Source organism: Pipra filicauda, unplaced genomic scaffold (genome assembly GCF_003945595.2).
Source record: "Pipra filicauda isolate LSUMZ 115617 unplaced genomic scaffold, ASM394559v2 scaffold161_size1661140_pilon, whole genome shotgun sequence".
Lineage (NCBI taxonomy): Eukaryota > Metazoa > Chordata > Aves > Passeriformes > Pipridae > Pipra > Pipra filicauda.
This window is the reverse complement of record NW_024104118.1, coordinates 357,588-369,933: the sequence shown is the minus strand read 5'-3', so window position 1 is coordinate 369,933 and position 12,346 is coordinate 357,588. Positions and strand designations below refer to the sequence as shown.

General features: G+C 59.0%; 2 protein-coding genes across 8 annotated transcripts; one reads left to right on the top strand and one right to left on the bottom strand.

The window, feature by feature from the left end:
- Positions 1-520: 520 nt before the first annotated feature.
- ULK3 (unc-51 like kinase 3) lies at positions 521-4,965 on the top strand. 5 transcript variants are annotated; one of them, XR_005562798.1, is made up of 17 exons: positions 521-711; positions 965-1,105; positions 1,285-1,405; positions 1,491-1,595; positions 1,674-1,817; positions 1,907-1,989; positions 2,081-2,236; positions 2,313-2,418; positions 2,532-2,572; positions 2,660-2,762; positions 2,875-2,939; positions 3,059-3,137; positions 3,227-3,267; positions 3,349-3,396; positions 3,468-3,522; positions 3,726-3,834; positions 4,638-4,965. XR_005562798.1 is itself a non-coding variant. In XM_039379276.1 (16 exons), the coding sequence occupies exons 1-16, from the start codon at positions 610-612 to the stop codon at positions 3,740-3,742; spliced, it is 1,407 nt and encodes a 468-aa protein (XP_039235210.1). In that variant the 5' UTR covers positions 521-609; the 3' UTR covers positions 3,743-4,622. The 5 variants fall into 5 exon arrangements, 2 of the variants coding, with proteins under 2 accessions (XP_039235210.1, XP_039235211.1); XR_005562799.1 differs by lacking the exon at positions 4,638-4,965 and adding an exon at positions 4,365-4,622; XR_005562797.1 differs by lacking the exon at positions 4,638-4,965 and adding an exon at positions 4,312-4,622.
- A 2,952-nt stretch (positions 4,966-7,917) lies between these two features.
- Positions 7,918-11,911, bottom strand: CPLX3 (complexin 3). Of its 3 annotated transcripts, none has more exons than XM_027712119.2 (4): positions 11,507-11,911; positions 10,646-10,872; positions 10,229-10,316; positions 7,918-9,085 (listed from the first exon to the last, which is right to left on the bottom strand). In XM_027712119.2, the coding sequence occupies exons 2-4, from the start codon at positions 10,804-10,806 to the stop codon at positions 8,861-8,863; spliced, it is 474 nt and encodes a 157-aa protein (XP_027567920.1). In that variant the 5' UTR covers positions 10,807-10,872; positions 11,507-11,911; the 3' UTR covers positions 7,918-8,860. The 3 variants fall into 3 exon arrangements, with proteins under 3 accessions (XP_027567920.1, XP_027567922.1, XP_027567923.1); XM_027712121.2 differs by having other exon boundaries at positions 11,562-11,911; XM_027712122.2 differs by lacking the exon at positions 11,507-11,911 and adding an exon at positions 11,077-11,493.
- Between the last annotated feature and the right edge of the window lie 435 nt (positions 11,912-12,346).

Below are 12,346 nucleotides of genomic sequence, written 5' to 3'. Positions count from 1 at the left end.
TTAAAAAATTATTAATAATAAAATGTATATGTGGTCCAGATACGATGCCCCTTCCTGCCTGCGGGCGGGGGTCGCGGCCTGGAGCGGAGCCGGGGCCGTGGCTGGGTGGGGGTGCGGCCAAGGTGGGCGGGGCAGGGGCGGGGACGGGACGGTGGGTGACACTGTCGGGGCCAGGACAGTGGGTGACACTGTCGAGGCCAGGACGGTGGGTGACACTGTCGGGGCGGGGCGGTGGGTGACACTGTCGAGGCCAGGACGGTGGGTGACACTGGCGGGGCGTGGCCAGGACGGTGGGTGACACTGTCGGGAGGGGTGGGGGCGGTGGGTGACACTGGTGGGGCGTGGCCGGGACGGTGGGTGACACTGTCGGGGTGGGGACGGTGGGTGACACTGTCGGGAGGGGTGGGGACAGTGGGTGACACTGTCGGGAGGGGTGGGGACGGTGGGTGACACTGTCGGGGCGTGGCCGGGACGGTGGGTGACACTGTCGGGGCGTGGCCAGGACGGTGGGTGACACTGTCGGGGCGTGGCCGGGGGCGTGTCCAAGGCCGTGGCGCCCCGGGAAGGCGGAAGCGGGTCCCGGCCCCGTGTGCCGGGTCCGGAGGGGCCATGGCCGGGGCCGGCTGGGCCCCGCCGCGCCTGGACGAGTTCATCCTTACCGAGCGCCTTGGCTCCGGCACCTACGCCACCGTCTATAAGGCCTTCAGGAAGGTAAGGCCTGGCCCGCCGCGGGGGTCCCCCTCCTGCCCCTCAATCTGCTCCGCCACTCCCGTGGGACCCCCCCTTTTCCAGCCCTCCGCGTGGGGTACAACCCCTACAGCCCCAGCCTGGGACCTGCAGCCCCCAGCCTGGGACCTGCCACCCCCTCGCAAGGGTTCCTCCCCTCCTTCTCTGGCAGACTGGGGGAGCACCCCAGGATGGCTGTTTGGGTGGGGGGCTGCAGGGTTACCCCCGTCCTTGGCAGAGGGACGTGCGTGAAGTGGTAGCCATCAAGTGTGTGAGCAGGAGGAGTCTGAACCGAGCGTCCGTGGAGAACCTGCTGACAGAGATCGAGATCCTCAAGAACATCCGCCACCCGCACATCGTGGAGCTCAAGGACTTCCAGGTGGGCTGGGGGCTTCCTGGGGGGCACTCTGAGCCAAAACTGCTCTGGCTTGGGTCCATCCCGGCTTCCCAGGGGTGTATCAGTGTTGCTCGGTGGCAGCAACTGGGCAAACTGGTCCAGGCAAACCCGCGTGGGTGGAACTGGCTGGTGTGGCATGATGAGGTCTTATTGCCTTGCAGTGGGACAGCGACCACATCTATCTGATCATGGAGTTCTGCGCTGGGGGCGACCTCTCCCGCTTCATCCGGATGCGCAGGATCCTCCCTGAGAAGGTGGCACGCATCTTCCTGCAGCAGCTCGGTAAGGACACACTGCCTATTGGGGACCCTCCCTGGGGGTTTTTTGGGGCAGGGCCACACTGCCACGTGCCCATCCACCCGCCCAGCCTGCGCCCTGAAGTTCCTCCACGACCGCAACATCTCCCACCTGGACCTCAAGCCGCAGAACATCCTCCTGAGCGCGCCGGAGAACCCCCAGCTGAAGCTGGCAGGTCAGAGCAGCTCCCTGGGAGAGGCTGGTGGGGGAGAATTCTTTCTCCTTGTCCTTCCATGAGCTCTTTCCCTGCCAGATTTTGGCTTTGCACAGTACATGTCGCCATGGGATGAGCAGCACGTCCTGCGGGGCCCCCCCCTCTACATGGCCCCTGAGATGGTGTGTCGCCAGCAGTACGATGCCCGCGCGGACCTGTGGTCGGTGGGCGTCATCCTTTACGGTGGGCTTTGGCTTTTATCTCCTTGGGAGTCCACTCAGGGCAGGTTTCTCCCTCTCCAGCTCCCCCCAATTCTCCTTCTCCTCCTGCAGAAGCACTTTTTGGGGAGCCACCCTTTGCTTCTCACTCCTTTGCCGAGCTGGAGGAGAAGATTCGCAGTGACTGGGTTGTGAAGGTAATGGGGAATGGGATGGGATGAGATGGGATGGGATAGGATGGGATGGGTTCTCACAGCAGTCAGTGGTTTCAGCCCCTTCCCTCCCCAGCTTCCCAGCCGACCCCAGCTCTCCCCAGAATGCCGGGATCTCTTGGGACAACTCTTGGAGAGGGACCCTCTGAAGCGCATCTCCTTCGAGCGCTTCTTTGCCCACCCCTTTGTGGACATGGAGCACGTCCCAGGCCCTGAGAGCCTGGGCAAGGCGGTGAGCAGGGAACTGGGGGGCTGCACCCTGGGAATATGGGGAGGCTGAGCCCTGAGCCCCACCTCGTGTCCCCCAGACTGACCTGGTGGTGGAGGCAGTGAGGAAGGATCAAGAGAAGGATGCCAACGCCGCCCTCTCCCTCTACTGCAAAGCCCTGGAGTATTTCGTGCCAGCACTGCACTGTGAGTCCCCCTTGGGGGCTGTGTGTGCCCTGGGTGTGTTTTGGGGGGCAGCACCCCGGGTGAGATCAGTTTTCAGTCCACCCACCCCAGTGTTTGGTCGCCTTCCCCCGCAGATGAAAGCGATGCACGGCGAAGAGAAGCCATCCGGGCCAAGGTGAGCCAAAAACCCCCAGGAAGGTGGGGGACTGCACCCCCATCCTCTGTCCCCCGTGACATCCCCTCACCCCAAAAATGTGTGCAGATGGGGCAGTACATCTCCCGAGCAGAGGAGCTGAAGGCTTTGGTCAACTCCAGCAACAAGAACCTACTGGAGAAAGGGAACCCAGCTAGAGAGCTCCTTAAAGGTGGTGGATTTTTGGAGATTCCCCAGTGTTGGAGCGGTCAGGGGGCACTGGTGGGGTTTTGGGCTGAAGGGTGAATGTTTTGGGCAATCCCCATTGCCATGTCTCCTTGCAGAGATGGCCAAGGACAAGCCTCGGCTCTGTGCAGCGCTGGAAGTGGCTTCAGCTGCCATGGCCAAGGTGAGGGGTGGGTTTGGGGGCCCCCTCTTCCCTCAAGTAGAAGGGGAAGGAGCAAACCTGGTGGGGAGGTAGCTGATGGATCCCCCCCAGCTGCAGCCAGCTCCTGGGATCTCTTGCAGGAGGACGAAGGCGGGGATGATGGTGACGCCCTGGAGCTGTACCAGCAGAGTCTGGGGGAGCTGCTGCTCCTCCTGGCTGGTGAGTTGGGGCTGTGGTGGGGGCTCGAGGGCAGGGGCAGATCCTGCTCTCATGCCTTGTCCAATGGTACATCCCTCTTTCCTCTGCAGCGGAACCAGCAGGGCGGCGACGGGAGCTGCTCCATGCGGAGGTGAGTGCCAGCCATGGGACACCCACCTGTCCCCCTTGACCTGGCTCCAAAGAGACTGTGTCATCTCTCCCTCTCTGCCAGATCCAGATGCTGATGGCCCGAGCTGAGTACCTGAAGGATCAGATCAAGGTACGGTTGTTTGGTGTGGGTCTGGAGCTGAGCGAGGATACAGGCTAGGGAACTCTCCTCTCCCTTGGCAGATGCGGCAGGCACAGTCCGTGGGCAAGGAGGCGCTGGCAGAGCCCATCCGGAGCGGTGAGTCCCCCTTTTCAGAGGGGATTGGCGGGGAATATCCCTCCAGCTGCCACAGCCATGGGGATATCCCTGCCCATGGGTGATCCCGGCCCCGTACACCATCGTCTCCCCCCAGCATGGGGTCATCCAAGTCTGGGAGCCCACCTGGACAGGGTGACAGTGGCGTGTGCAGCCAGGTGAGTCCCCTCTGTCCCCCGGCACAGCCTGTACCTTGCAGTGATTCCCAGGAGCCAGCCAGTGGATGCTGCTCACTGCCCTGTGCAGAGATGCCGTCGGAAAGACAGACGAGGCTTCCGTCCCCGCCGCATCAGGGTAACGCCTCAGAAGTCACCCTCGGGCTCCCATCCCTGGGGGGTCCACAGGGCCATCTGCCTCCTCTCCCAGGCACTGGGCTCGTTTCCCTCCTAGCCCTGCCTCGACCGTCTGCTGCTGCAGCCTCCCCTTCCACGGCGGGCGGGTTATTCCACTCTAATTCCTTCCGCTGGCTGCCACGGGATGGGTATTTTTATCCTGGCACCGGGCTCCAGCAGAATATCCACCCTGATTTTTTGGCTGGGTGTTTCTTCCACCTCCCAAATTCTGGGGGAGCATCTGCACAGCCCAGGTCCACAGATCCCAGCCAGGAGCTCAGGGTGGTCAGGGGTGCTCTGCTGTGCCTTCCTCACCCAGCATTCTACCTCTGTACCCACCACGGCTCATCCAGCCTCCAGCACCCCCTTGCACTGTCCCAGCCCAACCATCCCTCCCTCTCACTGCTGGAGTGTTGGGAATGAGGCTTTTTGTTTCCAGACCTGGAGTCTGGCAGGTACTGACTGCATCATCATTGTCATGGGTGTGAGCAGTGTTCAGCAGGGACCGACTGAGTCTGACATGAGCAGGAATCAACCACCTTCAGGGGCAGACATCCTCGGCATCCTGCATGCTCTGCTCCACTCCTCAGGGCTCTGACAACCCCAAGATCCAAACCATATTTCCGGCAATCACTTGTCAGGGGTGCTGAGGTCCGCCTGTCCTGCAAAACGAGGGACTCATCTCAAAATCTGTATCTCAAGGGAATGTAATTTATTGTCTTTAATAAATGCTAATTTTGGTTTCTCCACCTCCTCTGCTCTCAGGTTTGTGATTTGAGCCCTAGGAGGGTCTCTAGCCAAGCCCAGGACCCAGAGCCATCATGGGATCCTGGAGCCATCGAGGAGGGCTGGGGACCCTCATCCCTGTCCCCCAGGAGCAGAGCCAGGGTGTGCTCTCCTCTGCTCCAGTGTTGCTCTCCTTCCCTGTGCTCCCTGGGGACACGAGGCAGCCAAAGCAAGGTTTGACCTTGTTTTCACTTCCCATCTTTTTATTTTTTGTGTGTGTGGAAAACACAGAGCAGAACGACACGAGCTGTTACGTAAAATCTTGTTTTCTCCAATAGATTTTTGTGGCGGGTGAAGAAGGACTGGGCTGGGCTGGGAGGGAAGGCAGAGGGGCTGGAGCAATTGATGGGGGGGATTTTTTGGGGGGGGTTCTAAGGATATTCTGAGCCATGACCCCAGCCAAGCTCTTCCTCAGACAGCCTTCTCCCCAGATCCTGCCCCTGTGCTGGCTGCTCCGTGCCCAAGCCGGTGAAGAGCTTCCTGGGCAGATGCGACAAGGCATTTTTATATGTTTTTATTATTCCGAGCAGAGATTATATCCCAAGGCTTTAAAGAGCTTTCCAACCCCGTGTCCTCCCCCAGGCCTGGGGCTAGCACGGAGCCACTGGGGATGGCTGCACCGGCTGGCTGCAGCAGCCGGCGCGGATAATCGCATCTGCCTTTATGCGCGGCTGATTCCGGAGCCTTTGGAAGCAGGACGAGGCTCCGGATGCTCCCCCCCGGGGTGATGGAGCTTGGGGTGCCCTGGCTTTGTGTCGGGGTGGATGTGAGTCTCTTCTGCATCAGGGCTTTTCGGCCGAGCGCTACCCAAATGTCACCGCCCGGGCCGGAGGGGAGGTGGCAGGAAGGGAGCAGTGCCCAGCCTGGCAGTGTGGCCTCTGTCACTCAGCGTGGCTTCAGCTTCACAGGGAGGAGCAAGCGCTGCCGTGCTCTGGTCCCATCCGTGCCGTCACCCAGCTCTCCAAAAGGGCTCTTCCAACCCTCGTGGGGTAGCTCTTGGGGCCAGATTGTCACCCGAAGAGACACACGGGGGTGGCAGATGGGTTGTCACACTCATGGTGCCAGCCCGTGGGTTGATGTGAGTTCAGATACTCAACGGGTTGGAGTGAGCTGGGTCAGTGCGTGGAACCAACCCTGGGGTTTCCCAGGGCTCTTTAATCTGGATTAATCCCGGTAGCTGGACCAGCAGCAGTTGGATGGATGGGGCCATCCCTTCCCGCAGCAGCTCACAGGGAAGTTTAATTGCCTGCAAAAAGAAGGAACATTCCCCCAGCCTTCCATGGTGGCTCAATTTTTTCCGCACTTTAACAATTGCTCATTTAATGCTTAATCTATTGGGGAAGCCACTTATTCATCCCAGGCTCCACAGCAGGAAGGAGGAAGATCCTGTGGCCAGGTAAGGAAGGGGCTGGTGCAGGAGGGCAGGAGTTCTGTCAGTAAAATTTATGTTATTTGATCAGTAAAATTTATTTTATTTTATCAACAGAATTCCCTGCTGCCGGCATCCTTCAGCAGCCAGCAAGGGCTCACTTGGACAAATCCATCCCAATCCTGGCCCCATAGGTGAGGGAATTATACAGGGAGTGTAGAAGAGAAAAATTACATTTTGTGCTTTAATCCATGCTAATTCTTTGCTTTAAGTTTTTTAGTCTGTGTGTTGATGCCTGGAGCAGTTGTATGGCATGGAGGCAGCCAGGATATTCGGCTGCAGGGAACACTGGAAGCTGGGATGGATCTCTTGATGGGCAAGGAAAAGGCCTGCCCCTGCTCCCGCCATCCCAAACTCTTCTCCGTCCATCTCAACCTCTCCGCCCCGGCAGAGGCAGCGATCCAGCCATGGGAGCAGGGATGCGAGGTCGGAGCATCCTCGGAGCTCCCAGTGCTTTGAACGCTTTGCTGGGAACGCTTTGCTGAAGCCTAACACGTCTCGCGGAGCCAGGCGGGGGGGAGCGTGTGCTGCTTTGCTTTTCACATGCCTGGGGGTCATGGTGCCTCCTAAAATAAACCCACTGAGCTTCACGCGGCCTTTGCGGGGTGGCACGTGGGCCGGGGGAGAGCACGGAGCAAGGCTGAAGGGTCGGGAATGGAGGAGAGGGGAAGGGGGGCGGAGGAAAAGGTGGAGGAGAGAATCCTGGCTGGTTTTGAGTGGGATGAACGGAAAGACTGCATCCCCCAGCCCCAACACTCCCTGCTCTGGTCGGGATCCCACTCTCCCCTGTGATGTTTATTGATCATGCCTCACCATCAGCCTGGGATTTAAATGCCAAGGGCTCAGCTCAGTCCGTGCCTGCTTTCTGCTATCCCTTTCCTGATGGGGGATTAGATCAGCTTGGGCTGATCCTCATCAGGTATGATCTCCTTTCAGAGCTAAAGCTGCTCCTGCCAATCTTCCCTCTCATTTTTCCCCAGCTCCCAGTGCTGTGTGGGGCTGGATTTGGGATCCCTGGGGGCAGATGTCCCCAGAACTGCTGGCAGGTCTCCTGATCCTTGGGGCTGGAGGGTCATGAGGATGTATGTCCTCACAGCCAGAGCATCGCACCTGAGCTGCCTTTGTCTGTCTGTCCTCTCAGGGATGGAGATCAGGAGTTTCCCAGAATTACCTGGCCCTGGCACAGTCTTAACAGGGAACTGGGGACAGAAAGGAATCTCTTGGCCCAGCAGCCCCAGCCGTGGCCTGATCCAGCATCCTTAATAATATTAATAATAACAACAATAATGATTATGATGATTAATAATAACGACAACAATATCAGCTTCCCAGCACCCTCTCCTGTGTTTTCCTGGATGACCCACCTCCCCCGCAAAACCAAAGTGCAGTTAATCAGCTCCCTTGGGATTTGGAGTGATAAATTCCTAGCTCATGCCAGGTTTTTCTAGGAAGCCTCGCCGCAGGAGCCCACTGCCTGCCGGGATGCCATCTGGCTGGAGCTGTTTCGCCTGGGAGTCACACCTATACTTATCACGGGCTCATCCCTGCAGAGATGTGTCCTTGCTCAGAGCAGCACTGCAGACATCCCACAGTGTCCGAGACTGAGTGTTCTGAAGGTTTTATATTAAAAATAGCCAAAAACCTGTGAAAAAATGGGAATTTTGTTTGCTTTTAAACCCAACTGCCAACAACAAGCCACTTGTAGCATCCCTTTGGTCCCAAATGTGACCACAACCAGAAGTGATGCTTTCTTTGGGATGCTTCCCCCTCGAGCTCTGTAAAGGGGCACCCCAAAACCTTGATCAGGAGAATAGAGCTTGAGGAGAAAAATAAATGCATAGACATCTCCTGGTATTTATTCCACCGGTTATAACAGTACCATGGCATGGGGATAGCACAGGAGGTGGAGGGACACTCAACCGAGCACAGCGCACAGCTACAGCACGATGGAGGGGGAGGAGAAGGAGATCTTTCCTTATCACTTTGTTCTTCTCCTGGAAGGAACAAGGACAGAAGTGGATCCCACCCCAGGAGAGGGATGGTGTACACCACTGCTCCAGGGAAGGGCTGGTGTGGGCTCAGCTGAGCACCAGGGAGAGTTTTATTCCTCTCTGGTGTTAATTCAGGCTTCAGCCTTCTGGTCCTCAACACCCCCCTTCCCACAGGGATAAATGGGATCATATAGCAGGTTATATAGCAGGTCCTTCCTGGCTGGCTCCTTTAGAGGAGCCCTCAAGGGCAGAGGGGGTTGGTGTTCCTTGCACGGACGGGATGTTATTTCTCATGTGATGGGTACGGGATGCAGGGAAGGAGGGTGTTCTGCACCATGCCTCGTCCTTGCGAAGCAAATTGGAGCCTCCCAATCATTTCTAGGAGGTTGGGTGGAAATGTGGAGGCAGAGACACGGCATATGGCCACTACACACGGTCCTTCCCACGCTGACATGGGCCAATAACACTCCAAGGTCATTTTCCTTCCTTGATACTGCCCCGGCTCTGGCTATGGACATCCGCTGCCATGGGCACAGGAGGAGGCATTGGGATACGGGGGGGACATGCTGGCTCTTTGCTCTAACCTCAGACCAGAGAACGAAACAAACACCACACAGCAGGAACACCTGGGTTGGGGACTCAAGGGGTCACACGGTTCAGGAGGACCCGAGTGACACACGGCAAGGGTGACAACACTGGTGGGGTCCCTGCCGCTGGCAGCAGCCCCCGTCAGACCCTTCGCTGCATCCCCTCCCTGCTCCCCCACTGTCACACCGGCCCCGTTACATCACGGCGCATTTTTCCGCCGATTGCTTCAGGTCCTCTAGCGTGGCCGAAGCTTTGTCCTTCAAGGAATCAAGGTCCAGGTTCTGGATGTTGCTGAGCTGACCGATAACCGAGTTCTTCTCTTCCTCCTCCTCGTTGTCCTGCTCGATCATCTTGGCCAGCTCTTTGGGCAGCTCCACGTCACCTCCTACCAGCTGGATCTGGTTGTCATCCGTTTCATTCTGGAACGGGCCGGGAGAGAGTCAGGAGGGGGGACGTCGCAGTGGGAAGGGGGCATGTCACAGCAGGGGCTTTGGGCTGTCTTCCTATTTAAAGGTCCGTGTGGGCAGGTCCCTGGGGCTGAGTCTGGGATGCTGGTCCAGAGGGGACATAGCTGAGCTGAGCCTGGGCGCTCACAGCAAGAGCTGAGATGAAAACCCATGCACAGCACCAGTATAAACTGGTTTTCAGCATGCACTGTGGGGGGTTTAGGCACCTAATTAAGCTACACGTATGCCTAACAACTGCTCCCACCGGCGACCGGGATGAGCTCTGCGCCAAGAGCCATGGGGAGACTCTGGATGAGGCAGCCCAGCTGCCAAGCGGGATCAGGAATAAGCAGAAGAAACTTGTCAAAAGATGAGAAGGGACATTTCAAGCACGAGCAAACAGAGAAAGGATTGTGGGGCCAGCTCCAAACAAATCCCTATTTTCCCCGGAGAATAAAAAAATCTCCATCTTTTCTTTCTCTGCCTTTTCTGGCTTTCGGTAGGAGGAAAAAGAAATTCTCTGGCTGTTTATTTCCTGGTGATAAAAGGGGATGGGAAGCAGGGGGGTGTGAATCCAGGCTGGCTGAACAACACCAAACAATCAGAACAATCTCACTTGGCTTAGCTGGCCCTTCGGAACTAATATTAGCCCAGCTCCAATTTGGAGTATTCACTGCTGAGAGACTCTTTCTGAATAAAGGGTGGATTTGGAGGGAGAAGAGCTTGTAGTAGTTCTAAGAATGGTTGAATTTTCCCTTGATTAAGTTGTTTTTAGTGAATTGTTCATTAGGCAGAAATTCCAAAACTGGAGTCTAGGTGGGAGACATTTGCCAAATAATCTGGGGAGAGAAGCTGGCTAATCCAGCCAGGAAAGTGTAATCCTGGCTCTGCTCCCAGCTCCAGGGAGTCTGGGGTGAAGGTGGCTTTCCCTCATCCAACTGGATTTAGGGAACAAAAGTGGGGCAGAGGGGGATCAAGTCAGGGTCTGGTGGTCTGCGGTGTTCAGGGATGATGGAAAGGGGCCAAAATATGGGGAGAAGGATGTTTTGCATTTGGGCTTTGACTCCCCATGCACCCTCTCCTCTCCTCCCCCCCCCGTTTCCAGCACAGCCGTACCTTGGGGAGCCTGTACTTGTCTCGGAAGTGGGACCTGACCGTGGCTCTCTCCGCCTTGCGCTGGGCAAACTGGGCATCTCTCTCCATCCTGCGAACCACACAGGGCTGTTACCAACAGCCTGTGCCCCCCGGCCTTGGGTTTGCACATCCCCCCAGCCTCAGCATCCCCCATTGTCTCTGAAAAGTCCCCACAATTTCCTCCCCCCAGCACAGCCTGAAAGGAGAAAACAATCCCATCTCCCGGGCAAGGAAGCGGATTAAGGGATTAGGGGGCTCATCAAACTCCCTCACGGTCCTGCTGTCCCCGGTACTGGCTCTCCCCAGCTCCCATATATGGGATAGGGGACTGCAGCAGGAGCACCCCCTTCCTTCAGGGACCCTGAGGGTCCAGCCCATCCCTGTGCCAGTCGCACTCACTTCTCCTCCACCAGCTGCCGTTGATATTCCTCGTACTCCTCACGGGTCATGCCCTGTGCCTCGGCCGGAGACTTCTCGCCCTCACTCTTCTCCTCGCCGCCAAGGCCTCCCGTCAGGTTCTTCAGCTGCCCCCCCACCATGCTCTTCACCATGAACGCCATGGCCTCGGTTCCAGGGGGCCTGGGAGCCCGGGGGCCGGGGAGCCGGTGGGCACAGCAGCTGTGGAGCTGGGACAACCGGGGTTAGCTGGGGGCTCCGGGGCACAAGGAGTAGGGAAGATGGGGATGCAGTTATGGGAGCCCGAGGAACGGGGCTAAGAGGGAGCTGGAGCACCAGGGAGCCAAGGTATGGTCAGTACCAGGGTGCTGGGAGTAGGGAGCTATCAGGAAGCCGGAGTGCTGTGGATGGGAGCTCCTGGGGAGCCGGTGTACCCGGTTATGGAGGAGCTGAGGTCAGCAGAGATGAGTTCCAGGGGAGCTGAGCACTGAGTGCCCGGGGAGCTGGGCTACCGGGTTATGGAGGAGCTGGGGTCGGTGGAGATGAATCCCCAGGAAGCTGGGGTACTGGGTTATGGAGGAGCCGGGGTCAGCAGAGCTGAGTTCCCATGGAGCTGTGGTACGGGGTTTTCAAGGAGATGGGGTCAGCGGAGATGAATTCCCGGGATGGAGTGCTAAGTTCCCCGTGAGCCGGTATCAGCGGAGCCGAGTTCCCGGGGTGGTGGAGTACTAAATTCCCGGGTTGCCAGGGTACTGGATGGTGGAGGACCCGGGGACAGGGGACCTGAGTTCCCAGGGAGCTGGGGCACGGGGTTATGGAGGAATCAGGGGTCAGTGCAGATGAATTCCCGGGATGACGGAGTACCGAATTCCCGGGGAGCCGGGGTCAGCGCAGCGGAGTTCCCGGGGCGGTGGAGTACCGAGTTCCAGGGATGCTGGAATATCGAGTGATGGAGGACCTGGGGTCAGCGGACCGGAGTTTCCAGAGAGCTGGGATGCTGTGGATGTGAGTTCCCTGGGCAGCGGAGTCCCGAGCTCCGGGGACGCCGGGGTCAGCGGAGGGGAGCTGTCGGGCTGCCGGAGTACCGAGTTCCCGGGATGCCGGAGTACCGAGTTCCCGGGATGCCGGAGTGCGGGGTGCTGGAGTTGCCGGGATGCCGGGGTGTCCGGGGCTCAGCGGGGCCGCGCCGCCCCGTCGCCCATGGCGGAGCCAGTCCCGGCTGGGAGCGGAGCGGAGCGGCGGGCGCTGCAGCACCGGGGCTCGCACAGCTCCGGTGTGTGTGTCCCTGCACGGCGGCGGCGGCACCGCCTCCCGCCCGGCCCCGCCGCCCTCCGCCGGGCGGAGCTGCCGCCGTCCCGACCCACGCCGGGGGCACCGAGAGTCCCGCCACTCCCGACGGAAGAAGGAGCCCCCAGACCCCCCCCCCCAGGGGCACCGGGGGTGGATGCAGCCACGGTGGGGGCGGGGAGCCCCCGGGACACCCTCCGCTCCATGATTCCCGGCTGCTTCATCCCACCGAGATGCAAACCCGCCCAAGCGCCTTTTTCTCACTCTGTTCCCCATCCTTCGGTCTGGCCGGAGGAAAAGCCGGGCTTGACACTCAGTACAAGCTGTATGTGCCGTGCACCAGCCACAACGGTTTGCTCGTCTATCTAAGGGCTGGCTCGGAATGCTCCCTCCCCTTTTTCCCATTAGTGATATCCA

Coding starts and splice junctions, on each gene's coding strand:
- ULK3 (XM_039379276.1), top strand. CDS start 610: ATGGCCGGGGCCGGCTGGGCCCCGCCGCGCCTGGACGAGTTCATCCTT. Junction 2,237..2,312: donor CTGAGAGCCTGGGCAAGGCG/GTGAGCAGGGAA, acceptor CGTGTCCCCCAG/ACTGACCTGGTGGTGGAGGC. Junction 3,138..3,226: donor GCTGCTGCTCCTCCTGGCTG/GTGAGTTGGGGC, acceptor TTTCCTCTGCAG/CGGAACCAGCAGGGCGGCGA.
- CPLX3 (XM_027712119.2), bottom strand. CDS start 10,806: ATGGCGTTCATGGTGAAGAGCATGGTGGGGGGGCAGCTGAAGAACCTG. Junction 10,317..10,645: donor CGGCAGCTGGTGGAGGAGAA/GTGAGTGCGACT, acceptor TGTGGTTCGCAG/GATGGAGAGAGATGCCCAGT. Junction 9,086..10,228: donor ACAAGTACAGGCTCCCCAAG/GTACGGCTGTGC, acceptor GGCCCGTTCCAG/AATGAAACGGATGACAACCA.